We start from the raw sequence: 17054 nt of genomic DNA on the forward strand, positions 1-17054 counted from the left end.
ACTATTTTTCAGGATATTTATTTTCCAGAGCAGTTAATTTAATTTGTCTTGTGAAAATGAAAAAGTCTTTACTGTCACTTTTGATCGATTTAATGTGTCCTTGCTGAATATGTGGTATTTCAGATGCATCTAAACGCTTTCTCTCGTTGCATCTGTTAGCGCCCCCTCTGGTGGATGGAGGAAGTGCAGTGTCTTCGTACAGCGTGGAAATGTTCGCTCCGCAGGTGGAAGAGAGCAGGGAAGTGTACCAGGGCTGTGAACTGGACTGCACAGTGGGCAGTTTACTGCCCGGCAGGACCTACGCTTTCCGGATCAGAGCTGCCAACAAAGCTGGGGTGAGCGCAAGCCTTTCAAATGTCACAGACTTTGTTTCATAGTTGCTAATAATCTGTTCTTTTCATAAAATGTGCCACACATATTTTTGTGTCAGCTAGCAAGTTGTTTCATATTTTTGTTTGTGTTCAACAGTACGGCCCTTTCTCGGAGCGCTCTGAGGTCACGACAGGTCCGGGGGCCCCTGAGACGTGTCGGGCCCCTTGTTTCACCTGTAAATCACCCACGTGTGCTGTGGTCAGCTGGGAGGTGAGAATATCCCATGATGCAAAGTGTTCTTACTGTATCAAGCAACTCTTTAGTACCTTTTGAGAGTTCAGGTTCATTTTAGCAAATTATTTTGCTGTGAGTGAATTACGGTTATTACCGTTAACTAAAATCATAAAAAAAATAAAACATTACTTGATGATGAAACATTAACTGAAAAAATAAAAATGTGTATATATCAATTTTCATATATATATATATATATATATATATATATATATATATATATATATATATATATATATATATATATAATTTTTATTTTATTTGTTATTATACACTTTGAAACTTAAACTTATATGATTTCAGCTAGTTGCCAAACCAACATTTCTCAATTTTCATCTAGTTTAATTTGAAGTACTAATATAATTAAAACTAAATGAACAAAAACTTAATAAAAAATATATAGACATATTTAAAAAATAAATAAATCAAAAACATGTAACAAAATTACTAAAACTATTACATTAACAAAAAAAAAAACACACAAAAAAAGATATATTTAAAATGAATACAAAATTAGATTTTATAAAAATAAAATCTTATTTAAAATATGAATAAAAACTTAATTATATTAAAATAGCACGACTACATCAGAATTTAATTCGAGTGATTTGAGTGTTTAATTTTTAATTTGTAGCATATGTTTTTCTGCAATATCATTTTTTAAAAATATTTTTCAGGTTGTTTTTGGCTATGAGCTTTTATTGAAATAATATCATAGATGCAAATAACTATTCCCTCCTTAAGTAGTTTTGTAGTGCTTTTATTGCTTTTTGATTCTTTTTATTTTTATTTGTTTAATTTTTTTTTTGGTGTTTTTGCTTTTTATTTGTTTTTTGTTTTTAATCTTGTTTACTTTTTTGTGTTTTTATTTAGTTTTGTTTTATTTTTTTTATTGCTTTTTCTGTGGTGTTTGTTCTCTCTCACACGTGTTTGGCACCCCCGCAGGCCCCTGCCTGTAACGGAGCGGCGGTCTCCGAGTATCGCCTGGAGTGGGGGGCGGCAGAGGGCAGTATGCAGCTGTGTTACACCGGTGCTGCACTGTCCCATGAGATGAGGGGGCTGCTGCCTGCCACCAACTACTTCTGCAGAGTCCAGGTGAGAAACTAACACTGTCATACACATGCTTATTCCTGCCAAAATACTGAATGCTTGACCTGTTAATGGCAAGATATGACGTAACAAACCAGGAAATAGCAGTCTGGTGGCTGATTATGCTTTTACTTCCTGTAAGTGCAAAACAATCAGCTTGATGATTCATAAACATTAGATGACTGGGCAAGTGCCAACTTTATATTGTCAGCGCCACCCAGTGTTGACAGACAAATATTGATTTTATTTTCTTCTTTGGGCTTTAAAATAAGCTCTTTATTACTGTATTGAGGACTGTTGTCTACTAATTGTTGGCTGAAATTCTGTTATATTTTATTTATAAAAAACTTATTTTTTATTATATATATATAAAAAAGCTCAATCCCTGACTGTTGCTGCAGATTTACCAGAGCGATACAATTCTAATTCAGTCTTAGGAACGGTGTTTGAAATAGTGTGGTGTTACAAAAAGTTAATCAATTCTATAATTGATGCATTACATTTTTCGTTTTCAGTGCATTTAATGTTAGTCTAGTATAATTAGTCTTGATGAGTTTTCTGCTGGCTCTGCTAGAATCCACTAAATAAAGGTTAAAGATTAAAGGTGTACAGTATTTGATGTTCTTGTCAGGCCTGTTCAAACTTTGGTCACTAAGTATGATTAGTGCACATTATTTAGTTTTTTGTATTTGCTTTTTGTTTTGTTTTCTTGTATTTGATTTTTGTTTTGCGTTCATTCATTTTTTTTTGTACATGTTTTTTGTTTTTGTTTTGTTTTCTTGTATTTGATTTTTGTTTTGCGTTCATTCATTTTTTTGTACATGTTTTTTGTTTTTGCTTTGTTTTCTTGTATTTGATTTTTGTTTTGCGTTCATTCATTTTTTTTTACATGTTTTTTGTTTTTGTTTTGTTTTCTTGTATTTGATTTTTGTTTTGCGTTCATTCATTTTTTTGTACATGTTTTTTGTTTTTGTTTTGTTTTCTTGTATTTGATTTTTGTTTTGCGTTCATTCATTTTTTTGTACATGTTTTTTGTTTTTGCTTTTTGTCTAGTTTTCTAACACATTTGCTGTGTCTTTGCATTAACTGAAGGTTACAGATGAAAGGTTTCTTTGATGTTCTTGTCAGGCCTGTTGAAACTCTAGTCACTGACTGTGATTTGTGCCTCAGGCGGTGAATGTAGCCGGTGTGGGGCTCTTCAGCGACGCTGTGCTCTGCCAGACGCCCTGCTCTGTGCCAGCGACGGTCAGCAGTGTCCACGCTCTCCGCGAGTCCGAGATGAGAGTGGAGTGCAGGACTACGGAGAGGGAGGAGGATGAGGAGGAGGAGGAGGAGGAAGAGGAGGATGAAGAGGCCGCTCCTCTCCTCTACTCTCCGTCCACCTGCCTCGGGCTGCGCTGGGAGGCGCCGTGTGATCACGGATCAGAGATCACGTCTTACCTGATCGACCTGGGAGAGAAACAACCCATCCTTACAGGGCCCGTAACCAAATACATCATCCAGAATCTGCAGCCCGACACCACCTACAGGTACAACGAAATCTGTGGCACAAAACACTGGCAACAGCAAACATGCTGTGTGACCAGTATAGTCTTTTGCGAGTGAATGACTCGAATAAACTATTCTGTATATATCGTGATATATATCATTATCATGAAATAAAATAACTTGTTTTGTGATATAAGATTTTGGTCATATCGCCCACCCCTAATATATAATATTATCTGTCAAATAAACCGTACTCTTGATCATGTGATGTTGGTAAACTATATCATATGATACAAATATAAGACAAAAACCCCTCATATCTTGAATTTTAGTGGCTTTTTTACTGCATTTTATAGGCTTCTACATTATTTACGTAACTAAACTGCATGCAATGCAAGATGACGTACAGGTCTGGGCCCGGGGCAGGGTGCGTTAAAAGCGTTATTAATTTTAAGTTTAACATGTTTTTTTGTTTGTTTTTTTCATAATTAATCACACCAAATAAACGTGTTAAACCAAAAGCTCTAATTTTAAAATGTAATTTATTCCTGTGATTAAAGCTGTATTTTCAGCATCATTACTCCAGTCACACGTTCAATGTTTCTTGAGCATCAAATCATCATATAAGAATGATTTCTGAAGGATCATGTGACACTGAAGACTGGAGTAATGATGCTGAAAATTCAGCTTTGATCACAGGAATAAATTATATTTTAAAATGTAATAATAGTTTAATAGTTATTTTCAATTGTAGTAATATTTCACAATATTGCTGTTTGATGTATTTTTTTTTAGCTTTGGTGGGCATATTTTCTTTAAAAAAAACAAAAACAAATCTGAATTATTCCAAGCTATAATAAGCCCAGCTGTGACTGAATGAATCTTGTGTTTGAAGGATAAGGATCCAGGCTCTGAATAGTCTGGGTGCAGGACCCTTTAGTCACACCTTTAAACTGAAGACCAAGCCACTGCCACCCCTCCCTCCCCGTCTGGAGTGCACCGCCTCCAGCCACCAGACCCTCAGGCTCAAGTGGGGCGACGGCCCGGCCAAGGCCCAACCCACCGATTCCCTACAGTACCATCTCCAAATGGAGGATAGAAATGGGAGGTAAGTTGCAACATTATTTTTGCCTTTGTGAAAATCAGCCAATTATACATTACCATTCAAAAGTTTGGAGTCGGTAAGATTGGGGTTGAGGCGATGTCAGTTCTTACGTCTTGAAATATAACTATTTTAATTTTAACAAAGATTTTTATCCCCCCCAAGTTGGCGTTTTGCAACTGGAGCGATTTTTGCTACAAATTATGCCAACTTATTTGTGTGTGTTTTTTTTAGCATTATGTATTTAATATATCTATACGTGGAAGAAAAGGATTTACATATCTATTAAAGCTATGGTCTACGATTTCAAAGATTGTTCATTATTAATAACCTCGTTCAGATGCTGGTTATGGTTCTACAGTACAATCCTAACAATATGAAGAGAAAAAAGAATGAAAAAAATCCATTCACTCTATTGGGTGTACAGCTGCAGAGAAGTTGACCAATGTAAGCTGTCCGGCCGGACAGCTTACATTGGTCAACTGCTCTCATCCAATCCCCTGCTCCACTTGAAACTCCACGTGGCGCTCGCGTCTCCACCCCGCCCCGCCCCCCTCCTGCGATATGAAATTTCGCGCTGACAGTCTATGGTAGCTAGCAAAGTAGCATCAGCTCAGCAATGGAGAAAAAACAAACCGACAGCAGCAAGCGGCCCTGTTTGCCCCTACACTCACGGCTGACTTTTTGTTGAGCAGGTAAGCATTTATTTATACTTTTATGGTGTGAGGTGTTACATAAATAGCTTTTTATCAGTCTGACAACATGCTCATGCTGCCGGTCGGCATTGGACTGTTAGCCGTTTAGCATCGCCTATCACGGATCAAAGTAATTATATTTCTTGAAGTGCTTGAATATATTTCAGTAGGCCTAGCGGGTTTCTGTTAGAACATTGCATGTGTTGCTAATCTTGCGTGGGCGTGAACTCAAACGTGTGCCTCTGAGCTATTTTGTTAGGACAATGGTGACATTGAATTGTTGATGAAGCAACTAAGTTCAAGTGTCGAAAGTCAACTTTACATATGATGTGTCATTAGCGAGGTCATTAGATTGAAGCGACTAAGCAATGTTGTGAAAGTAAATGACGTCAATCAGTCAAAATTGTAAGTGTTCATTCCTTCAAGGCTTTATGTGTTCACTGCTTTCAGCTGTGAGAGAGGATGTTTACTACCGGTGATCACAGCTTGACTGAGTGACGTTGTTCAGGTCGTTTCCCGGTGGGAGGGATCAGGTAGCACAGAGGGGAGGGGTGTGTGTGTGGAGGGGCGGGATGATTTTTTTAAAACTTCCTAACCGTCTCAGGCATTCTCGACCGATTTTCAACATCGTAGACTACAGCTTTAATGACATATGTGTCTTTATGGAGGATCTTGATGCTCAGGAAATTGTCAATTTTAAATAATTTTGTGGACAATTTAGAATTTACTTTGAAAGTGAATTCTTCACAAATACATTTTCTGGATATGTGGGTGTAGAAAAATCAAAGGCAGTCTTATCACAAATTTATTTACCAAAGAAACTTTGGTAAAATGGCTGAAAAAAAGGTATACTTAAATATTACTAATATTCAAATTTAAACGCATAATTTTAGTTTGGGAGAACAGCTTTTGGCTTGTCTCCTGAGGCCACAAGAGGGTGCAGTGAGCAAAATAATAATGCACTGTATTAAATTGTTTATTCAAAGCAATGAAATAACACAGGTTATTTGAGTTTATAATAGTATAAACTAAATGTTTATATGGGTGTGTTCACGCTTGGCATATTTGTTTCGATTAAAACGAACTCTGGTGCGATTGCTCTGTTAGTGCGGTTCATTTGAATAAGTGTGAACACTGTCATCCGAACCCTGTTGCGCACCAAACAAGCGAAAGATGTGTCTCTCTCAGCTTCAAAATGAACTCTGGTTCGGTTCGAATTAAATATGAACACGACATGGACCAAAGACATCTAAATGAACCAAAAACAGGACATAATGTCACAAGATGCAACTCTAAAAAGGACAGAATGCTCAAACATTCCAGTTTTTTTTTTTTTTTTGTTATCAGTCGTGATGTTGCAGATCACGACCAAAAGAACCAAGAGAACTGAACTACAAGTGTGAACACCCTCGATCAGTAAATTGCATAAACAATTATGAGCAAAACAGCATCAGGGTCATTCCGTGTCAAATCAACTAAATTTCGGAAACTTCTCCGGCTCATAATACATTTTTGATTTTGTTCATATTTTTTCTGTAGGAAGACAAACATAAATAGTGATGAAAGCCAAAATATTACATGTCACAGATGTATATTTACAGAGTAATCCACTGTTTTGTAGATGAGGGTCAAAAAATGACAATTTTCACCCTGAGATTTGGAGTAAAATGACTGGGGTGTAAAATTGACTTTAGAAAAATGGCAGTATCATCATTTTATTTTTACACAGAGATTGGTACTGTAGGTCTATTACTTAAAATCTGTTGACTTAAGCAATCTTTGTTGCATTATATGCCAACGGTGACTTTTCAAATATGGCAAAAAGGCACTTGTGTTCTTTGCCTCAAGTTTGCATGCCTTTAATTCATAACGTATTAAAGATATCTTAATATCCTCTTAGATTCTGGATCTTAACAAACATTTCTTTTGGAATCTTCATTGTAAAGGCCCAATATGGTTCAATGCCAGAGATATGGACATGTCAATGTGGCTCCATGAGTAAATTGGTCAATTGTACACATTTTCAGTGGTCAAAAACCAAATGTGGGTCACTTTTCATACAGCTGATATTTTTTTTCCTTTAAATAGGAATATCTGAAGAACAAATAATGTTGAAACTAGAGATGCATCTCTTTTTTTATTTTTTTATTTTTTTTTATCAACTCAATTGCATAGAACATCCCTGTCTGAGTGCCGTAAATATTCCTTTTCCAAAGTTTGCATGCCTGTAACTCTAAAAGTATTAAAGATATCTTAATATCCTTCTAGATTCTCAATCTTAATAAACTTTTTTTTTTTTTTTTGTTTTTTTTTTTGGAATCTTCATTTTCCAGGTCCTATAATGTTCAGTCTCATAGATATGGGGAGCTCAAAGCAGCTCCATGTTCAAATTGTAGAATTTTACCCATTTTCAGTGATTGGAAACCAAATGTGGTTCACTTTGCACACAGCTGATTGCATTTGAAGAGGAATGTCTGAAGAATAAATGTTTAAACTAGAAATGTATCTTGTTTCCCTCAATTAAAAGAATTGCAAAAACATAACTCTCTGAGTACCAAAAATCCACTGAAAATGGTTGAGGCACATTAACTTGCTCTCAAACGTGTATAAGAATCTATATTTGAATCAGTTTTAGGGATACTTAGTTTTAGGGACTGTTTTAGGTGTGTTGTATTCAATTGTTTTGATAGAGGAAAACAAGATACATCTATAGTTTCAGTGCTGTTTGTTCTTTGGACATTCTTCTTTAAACACAATAACTATCAGCTGTTTAAAATTGTACCTACATTTGGTTCTTGATCATTGAAAATGGGTAAAATTCAAGGATATCTTGAATACTTTTAGAGTTACAGGCATGACAACTTTACAAAAAGAATAGCACTCAGACAGGTATATTCTATGCAATCGTGTTGATAGACAAAATGTATATATATTCCTAGATTCAACATTATTTGTTCTTTAGATATACCTCTTTAAAAGAAAAAAATATCAGCTGTATGCAAAGTGACCCATATTTGGTTTTCGACCATGAAAATGTGTACAATTTACCAATTTACTCATGGAGCCGGGATTGTGCCATCGAGGGCCTTTAAAAAAAAAAAGGAAAGTTTGAGAACCAGAATATAAAAGGATTTTAAGATATATTTAATCAGGCATGCAAACCTGGGGCAAAAAAACTGCTTTTTGCCATATTTGAACAGTCACCGTTGGCATAATGCAACAAAGATTGCTAAAGTCAACAGATTTAACTAATAGACCTACCAATCTCTGTAGTCATTTTTACAGCCCTGTAAATTGGCTCCAAATCACTGGTGAAAATTGACATTTTGACCCTCCTCTACAAAATAGTGGATTACTAAGTCAATATACGTCTGTGACATTTAATATTTTGGCTTTCATCACTATTTATGTTTGTCTCTCTACAGAACAAATATTAACAAAATCAATTTGTTTTTTGCTGAGGACCTCTGGTTGAGTTGACTTGGAATGACCCATCATGCATTTATGCCCAGTTTAATAAAAAGAGCTTAAGCTGCAATCACAGATTTCTTTTTGCATTAAAAACATGAGATGCAATGGAATGGAAAGGAAAAATTAAGTCTCAAGACATGTTTTTAAAAAGATGAACTACTTTTAACTTTACATGGCTTTCTAAACATGCGTCTCTCTGTTGCGAGACGCTAGTGCAACAGTAAAAGACGTCCGTGTGACGCTTGTTTACATAGAAAACACTGGAAACGCAGCACAGAGAATACGTTCTGACGCATTAATCTTCTCTATTTCTGCAATGTTTCAACTGGAAAGGCTAACAAAAACATTAAAATGCAACTAAAACTCTTAAAACGCAAAACCTATTAAAAAAAGAAAACTGCTACTGTAAATTGTAATCATATTTTACAGTAATACTGTTTTTACTGTATTTTTGATCGAATAGAGACTTTGCCTTCAGATTCTGCCTTCAAGTCTGTTTTAAAAATCCCTCATTTATTATAGGTTTGTAATATTGTGTGTTTCGTGGCTTTATAGAGTTCAGCTCTATAACATGTTCTCTGGTTCTCTCTCTGTTGTTGTCTCTTCCTGAAGGTTTATATCCTTGTATAAAGGACCCTGTCACACTCACAAAGTGCAGAGGCTAAATGAGTCTACCTCGTACGCGTTCCGCATCCAGGCCTTTAACGAGGCGGGCGAGGGGCCCTTCTCCACTGTTTACACCTTCACCACCCCCCTCTCCCCTCCTGCACCCCTGAAAGGTACCGCAGCTGCCACACGCTTGCCCCATAAACTTCCATTGTAATTGCATTTCTGTAGACAGGTTTTTGCTTGTTATTAAACACTCAAGTTTGGGTTACCTCATGTATCTCACAAAACCTGTCATGAACATGATCAGGTCATATTTGACCTTATACATAATATAAAGTATATAAAAAAGCACATTTGATTTCTCTCTTCAGCTCCTCGCGTGGAGCGTGTGGACGAGTCGTGTGAGGTGAGCTGGGAGACGCTGCCGCCTATGAAGGGAGATCCAGTCATCTACTGTTTGCAAAGCATGCAGGGAAATTCTGAGTTCAAACAGGTACCTGCACCACACTATCGTCTCCATGAACAGTTTTCAGTAGCTCACCAAACACCAAAAAACCTCAATTTCAGCCTCAATACAGCATCTCAATTATAGTATCTCTTTGCACTGTGAGGCCAAAGCGTCTCAAATGTCGGCCCCCACTTGTGAGCACATCACACAGAGGTCACGGCACTCAGCAGGTGCGCTCAGCAGACAGCAGGTGTTGAGTCCAGCAGTTTGGAGGAATATTATTATAGCATAATGGCCATCAAGTGGTCATTACTGAACGGCTTAGTGACGGTTATTGCACTTAATGTTAGGGCCAAATCAAATCTAGCCGCTGAAATTTGTTCTTTGATTGTACATGATCTATATTCGGACATCATGTTGTGACAATGGCCTTCATAACCTCTGTTTAGCAAAGCCACCATAAAGGTTAAGAAGCACCAAAGTACAGAATAGAATTAGTAGGGTTGGTGCTAACAGGGTTAGTTCACTCAAAAATGAAAATTCTGTCATTTAATTACTTGTCGTTCCAAATAGGGGTGTAACGATACATCGATATGGATCGATGCACCGATATAACGTCTAACGATACGATGCATCGATTCCGCACTTAAAATATCGATATACACCTTTATTTTGACACTGTCCACATTCTCACGTAACATCCTTCCGCCAAAGCGCACATTTTCGTTTACTCACCAACCGCCTGCCGGTGTGTAACGTTAATCTCCTCATCTGAAAAAGACGCCTGACAAGACTGACTAAACCCTAAACAAGTTTTTTTCACAAAAGTCGGTATTGTCCGCTGTCAAGGCATCGCGAGTTCATGTTTTACAGCAGAAACAGACAAGCAGTCGCACCCTTGTTGGTGAACACAACACGATCAGTCCGTTTTAGCGACTCAGCGCGCAGTATTCAGGTCAGATGTCACTTTGAAAAGACGCGCTGGCTAAGAGGAGTTTCGTCAAAGCTGACTAAAAGTGATCGAGGATGGATAATTTCAATGAGCTCGTGATATCTTCTTCAGGGTGTAAAAGGAAAATAAAACCTGAAACATTTTCATGGAACCTTACTAAAGCAGCTCGTTTAGTGGTGAGGGAAAAGCTCTCTGTATTGCGTACTTTATCACAACAACAAAGTTTGTTAGGCGTCTATGTCAGCTGAGGAGATTAACGTTATGAAGATTAACCAAGTGTTGTATTATTTATCATAGCAATTACTTGGTTTTGTTTGACTCAGAAAGATGAAATGTGAATGTATCTGCTCTGCTAAAAAAAAAAAAAACTTTTAACATATTAAAGCATATTTTCAATTAACTTTAATTTTGTAATTTACCTGTATTTTTTAAGTTATTATTATTATTAATCAAAACAACCCAGCTGCAGTTTGATTGATATTACTTGGATGCACAATAATAATAAAAAACATGATTTATGAAAATGAACAAGAACGGAGTACTTGCAAATGACCACTTCTGTTATAAATGTCCCAATTGGGAGAAGGTGTGCAATTTTCAAAGAGTTTAATTAAACGTTCATGTTATATATTTTGATTGCATTTGTGAGTTAATAAAAACGTAACTGGTTGTGTGAACATAATATCTAAATATCGATTAATCGATCGAAATAGCCCTGAATCGAATCGAATCGTATCGTGGAATTTTTTGAAGTATCGGAAAATATCGTATCGCTGGCTGAGAGAATCGATATCGTATCGTATCGTGATGAACTGTCCGATTTACACCCCTAATTCCAAACCCGTAAGATGTTCGTTCATCTTCGGAACACAAATTAAGGTCTTTTTGTTGAAATCTTAGAGCTTTCGGTCCCTCCATCCACTTTGACGCTTCAAAAACGAATCCATATCGAGCGGTTTAGTCCGAATTTTCTCAAGAGACACGATCACTTTATGTGATGAACAGATTGAATTTAGTCTTTTATTCACATACAAACATTCATCAATGCACACGTCAGATATAGTTAATGGAAGCTCAAGCATGTTCGCTTAACGTGCGAGAACCAATGAGGTTCATTTTCGTGTGTTACGCAGCACGTTTGAGCTTCTGCAAGAACCAATGAGGTTCATTCTTCAGTTGAGCTTCTGTTTGTGTTCGCTGATGTGAATAAAGGCCTAAATTAAATCTGTTCATCATATAAAGTGATTGAGTCTGTTCAGTAAATTTGGACTGAACTGCTCAGTTTAAATGGATTAGTTTTACGATCTCTTTATGAACTTTTTTGACGCGTCAAAGTGGTAGTTGTGTAGCTGACAAAGGAGAAACAGAAAGCTTTCAGATTTCATCCAAAAGAAGAATGTCCCAGCTGTCATATGATAGCTTTGAGTGAGGAACAGACCACAAGTTTTGTTTTTTACTGAAATAACTTCAGCTGTAGCTCTGAAATTTCAGTTGTGCATTATTCAAAACATTTAAACTCGTTACAATTGATCACAAAATGCACGAGAACCTTTAGCGTGAGAACATTGGTGTCAAACTTGGCGCAGTAACATCTTGTGGTGCCATGTTTTGATAATGTACATAATGTGCAAAAACAGATAAGATTTGACGACTTAAAATTCGGTCTGTTCCACAAAGCATATTGCTTCAGAAAACGGATAATACTACTTTTATGGTACATTTATTTAAAAAAAATCTCCTTTTCTCCATCTAAATCATATGGTTTTGGAAAGACATGGGGAATAAATTGACAGAAATGTCATTTTAGGGTAAACTGTCCCTTTAAATGTGGGTCCTAAGGGGCCTGCTGGAGAGCCGGGTAGAAGCGTCACCTAGATGTCTGAATTTGCAGTATTGAATTTAATTGTCACTGAAAATACTGTGTCAGACGGGACCCGACAGATCTGTTTGATTTAACTTGAATCCACTCTAGTGTGAGCACCTGCGCTGGCTGTGAGTGACTGTAGAAATGAGTGTAATGGAAGGGTAAAGCAGTCTCACTGGCTCTGACTCATCACCTCCTGCTGAGAGACACTGTGGGAGACTGCAGGCATGATGGGAGGCTTGTCTGTTTGTGTTGATGCAGCCCACACACACGTGCAGGACTTCATATGCGTATATTCGTGTTCTTCAGGCGTATTACTTCTCTTCCTACACATCTGCATCTTTAAAATAGACTTCATCAGTTCTTTTCTCCTTAGTATAATGTCATTTAGACATGAATGCAGTGCTGAATATTGTTCTATATACTGATTACTGATCTATTCAAAAATGTGCACATTTTAGGTCTTAGCAAATCATGATTATGCTTTTGATTGAGAATTGGGCCTAAATACGTGACAATACTTCTATTAAATACACTATAAAAAATTGTTTTTATTATTATTATATATGCACTACACTACACATATTTGGGGTCATATATAGATATATATAAGGAATTAAATAAATAAATGCTTTTCTTTTTTACTTAATATTCATGAAAGAATGTATCTCTGTTTGCACAAAAATGTGAAGCAGCCACAACGGTTTTCAACATTTTTGAGCATCAAATCAGCATATTAGAATGATTTCTGAAGGATCATGTGACACTGAAGACTGGAGTAATGATGCTGAAAATTCAGATCACAGGAATAATAAATTACATTTTTAAATATATTAAAATAAAAGTTTGTGTTCACATAATATATGTTTGTACTGTGTATCATTATTTTGTATATACACACATTCATGTATACATGTAAGAAAAATGTGTTATTTAAATATAAAATATTAATATTTATAGATAATTTAAATAATGTATAAATATATATAGAGTATATACATGCATATGTGTGTATTTACTGTATATATACAAAATAATTATACACAGTACACACACATATTATTATGTAAACAAACTTTTATCGCGATTAATCGTTGCCCAGTACTAATTAAAATACAAAAGAGATATTTAAAATAGTAATAATGATTTATTATTATTATTATTATTATTATTATTATTATTATTATTATTATTAGGGCTGTCAAACGATTAATCGCGATTAATCGCATCCAAAATAAAAGTTTGTTTTTACATAATATATGTGTGTGTACGGTGTATAATTATTTTCTATATATAAATACGCACACATGCATGCATTCTTAAATATTTAAGAAATATTTGCATGTATGTACTGTGTATATATATTTATATTATATATAATTTATATTACATATAAATATTTTATATATAAATAACACATTTTTCTTAAATATATATGCATGTGTGTGTATTTATATATAGAAAATAATTATACTCCACACACACACATATATTATGTAAAAACAAACTTTTATTTTGGATGCGATTAATCGTTTGACAGCCCTAATTATTATATATAAATAATAATCTTACTGACTCCAAACGTTTGAACGGTAGTGTAGTGTTTATATAATATTCCACATAAAATGTAAGCATTTTTTGCAACGTACTCATTTTTAATTTTCGTCTCCAATCCTCTCAGATCTACAGGGGCTCAGCCACTTCCTTCCAGCTCCCTAACCTGAGCTCGTCCACGGACTACCGATTTCGCGTCTGCGCCGTTCGGCAGTGCCAGGACGCCCCCGAAATCATCGGGCCCTACAGCTCCACCGTCATCCTGCTCCCGCCTCGCATCGACACCCCCGGGGCCTCCGGCGCCACGGGGTCCAAAGCAGCCGAGGCCCAGAAGCCAAAACGCAGCCTGACGGACGAACAGTTTTCTTTCCTCATCATCGCCCTCTTGGCCGTGACCTCCATCCTCATCGCGGTCGCCATCCAGTACTTCGTGATCGAATGAGCCTCGGTGCCGCGTTACATCGTCAAAGCGAGTTTGGTTTGTTGATGTTTGTTTTTGTTTCTTTATTTCCGTTTCCGGCACAAGCGTCGAGGAGCCGCTTGAAGGGAAGGATGGAGAAAAGGAAGTTGTAGATTCACTTCACCCAATCTATCGTTCTATCTTTCTCGCTCGCCTTCTGCGCATGCTGTCAAAAGAACGCCGTTCCCTTCCCGACGGACTCGGCGATTTATTGAAGGATCAGCAGCGAAGCTTACCGCTCGTCGCATACTCATCGTACCACTTCAATTATTTGTGTAGCTGTAGTCTTTATGTTATTTATACGTATAATTTCAGTTGTAAACTGTCGAGTGTAAATTCGTTCAGTGTTCCAAAGCTAGCTCGGTGGTCGCGTCGCTCACCGGTATGCTATCTTGGGCCTGGGACTTGAGGGCCAGTGACTACACCGTCAGCGAGGGGGTCCCGAGCGATCCCCGGGGAGATAAAGTCTACGGCGTAAGGAAGGGGAGGCGAGACCGATACCGCTCGAATTAGCGAACATTGATTTAGCACTTTCCTCAGAACTTTTTTTGATGTTCAGAATGTGTAAAGGATGCAAAAATAACTAGAGAAATGTTAGTATATTTTTGTACAGTATGATACGAGGACCTGAGATTCTGGCTTAGTACGGGGAGTAAGACTATGACTATGAATACCAAACTAACTCAGCTTAATAGTTATTTTTACTATCATGTACGTATACTGTAGCTTGTTTTTACAATCAAGCAGCTGCTTTGCTCCAAAATATTGTCGTTCAGCACAAACAATGTACGCTTTCTCGGAAACCTTTCCTTCAGTCTTTACCTTTGCACCTTAGTGAGAAGAGAAAAAAAAATACTTATTGAATGCGTCTTGATCTTGTGATGCGTTTTATGGAACATGTTTTCCAGTTGTGCAAGCCCTCAATGTGTTTTGGCTGTTTTTAAAAATGTAGTACCACAAAATTTGTTCTTGAAATGGTTCATTCTGACAGTAATCATGATTTCAAAAGTCATATAGTATTGGTCATTTTTCGGGGGGTGGGGGAAGGGAGTTGTTTAGTTTTAGAAACCAAATGATCACATTGTTAACCTTTACTTTTAGCAATATAATTTGTTTTGATGTAATCTCGAGATTATTGAATATATGACTAAGTATTTTCAGATATGTTTTGATTTGTTTAAATCTCCTTGTTTAAATCACACATTTGAACTTTATTTTTTTATATGGAAAATAAAACCTTTAAGTTAATTCTGTCCAGCAAAGAAATTAAGAAAAGCGCAAGAAACAAAACAACCGCAGTAATGAATTGTGTTAATCCTACATGTACTTCCTGTGAAATCGAAATTTTTGCCTTTTTCTCTGTGTGTTAAAGTCTTGTGACTGATTGTCAACGCTGCGTAACGACAGCATGACGGTCCGGTCGTAGGGTTTCGTGTTTTGTGCTTTGGTTATGGGCATATGAGTGCTGTCAACAACCGTTAACAACTACAGGTATCTTGCAAGAAGTCTTGAATGAAAATGAATTACATGATTTGGTCTAATAGATATTCTGCAAATGTCTTCTGTTTGTCATTGAAGGAAAAAAAAAAAAATCTCAAATTCCTATTTTTGATAGTGATACAGTGTAATTGCAAAGTGTGCCATTTTAACATCTCCCCACCATGGTAGGCGATTGGTTCTTGGGAGAAAGAAAAACGACAAAAAATCAATAAAATATGCACAAAAAATGAGACCATTTTTATGTAATTTTAATGTTTGCAGTTACCTCATACACCGTACATTCCAAAACAAAAATTTGTTATAGTATACATACTACCAGACATATCACTTTAAAATGTTATCAGATAGGAAATGTATAATCATATATATGTATCTAAAGTGTGTCTGTATAGTCATGATATCTACAGACGGATCCATGCACAATAAAAGATTTATAATTCTTAATCGTCGTCTTTTACTGCATGTTGCCAATTGTATGCAGATTCATATCACAATAATGTTGTTTTGTGTGAAAAATGTATTCCGAAAGATCATTCCGCTCGCTCATGGTTTCATCCACAAAGAAAGAAAGAGCCACCAGGGTCATTGGGTTAGAGATCTCGCTCCAGACAGATTGTCTATTAAATTCGATTATTCTTCAGCACTTGTATCAAGTGTTATAGCATATTAGACATTAAGATGATCTAAATGTATTTCTCTGTAATGTTTCAAAATAGATCTGAAGTGAACATTTGAATAAAGATTGTGTTAACATTGCCAACATTAATACTGATCACTTGTTCATAAAAAAAACGAGCACAATAAGGTCATGCTGTTATTATATATACCATATGAACTGTAATTTAACAAAATATATATTCTTGTTGAAATTTAAGCAAATATTTCTATAAAAGGTTTGATATGTGTGGGTCACAATTCCAAGTTCAATGTTTTATCCAAATTATTACTTCTATACTGATATGCAAATAATTCAATAAATATGAGTAGACAACTATTTATATTTACACATGAACCAAGATCTGTTTAGCATATAAATCCACGCATTGAAAGCCAAAGCCCCGTCTCTCACCTCCCTATCCGTCTACATTGTCTCCGCCTCCTGTGATCTCAATATTTAATTAAAAACTGGACTAAGTGATGTTATGCACGCACACAGTAGAAAAGAGGTGATGCTCTCTCTCCTCCAGCAGAGCACCAGATACAACCTCCACAAGTC

General features: G+C 36.3%; 1 protein-coding gene across 4 annotated transcripts in view; it reads left to right on the forward strand.

Moving 5' to 3' along the window:
• fndc3a (fibronectin type III domain containing 3A) overlaps window positions 1–16593 on the forward strand; it is a 97197-nt gene extending 80604 nt beyond the window's left edge. For all 4 annotated transcript variants that reach the window (XM_079885847.1, XM_079885849.1, XM_079885846.1 and 1 more), the window contains exons 19-26: window positions 160–335; window positions 469–582; window positions 1552–1701; window positions 2866–3224; window positions 4079–4291; window positions 9064–9230; window positions 9432–9553; window positions 14006–16593. In XM_079885847.1, coding sequence (XP_079741973.1) covers window positions 160–335; window positions 469–582; window positions 1552–1701; window positions 2866–3224; window positions 4079–4291; window positions 9064–9230; window positions 9432–9553; window positions 14006–14320 — 1616 coding nt within the window. In that variant the 3' untranslated portion in view covers window positions 14321–16593. The remainder of the gene's footprint in view (window positions 1–159; window positions 336–468; window positions 583–1551; window positions 1702–2865; window positions 3225–4078; window positions 4292–9063; window positions 9231–9431; window positions 9554–14005) is intronic.
• Window positions 16594–17054: the final 461 nt, after the last annotated feature.

The sequence above is a fragment of the Squalius cephalus genome (assembly GCF_949319135.1).
Source record: "Squalius cephalus genome assembly, chromosome: 11".
NCBI lineage: Eukaryota > Metazoa > Chordata > Actinopteri > Cypriniformes > Leuciscidae > Squalius > Squalius cephalus.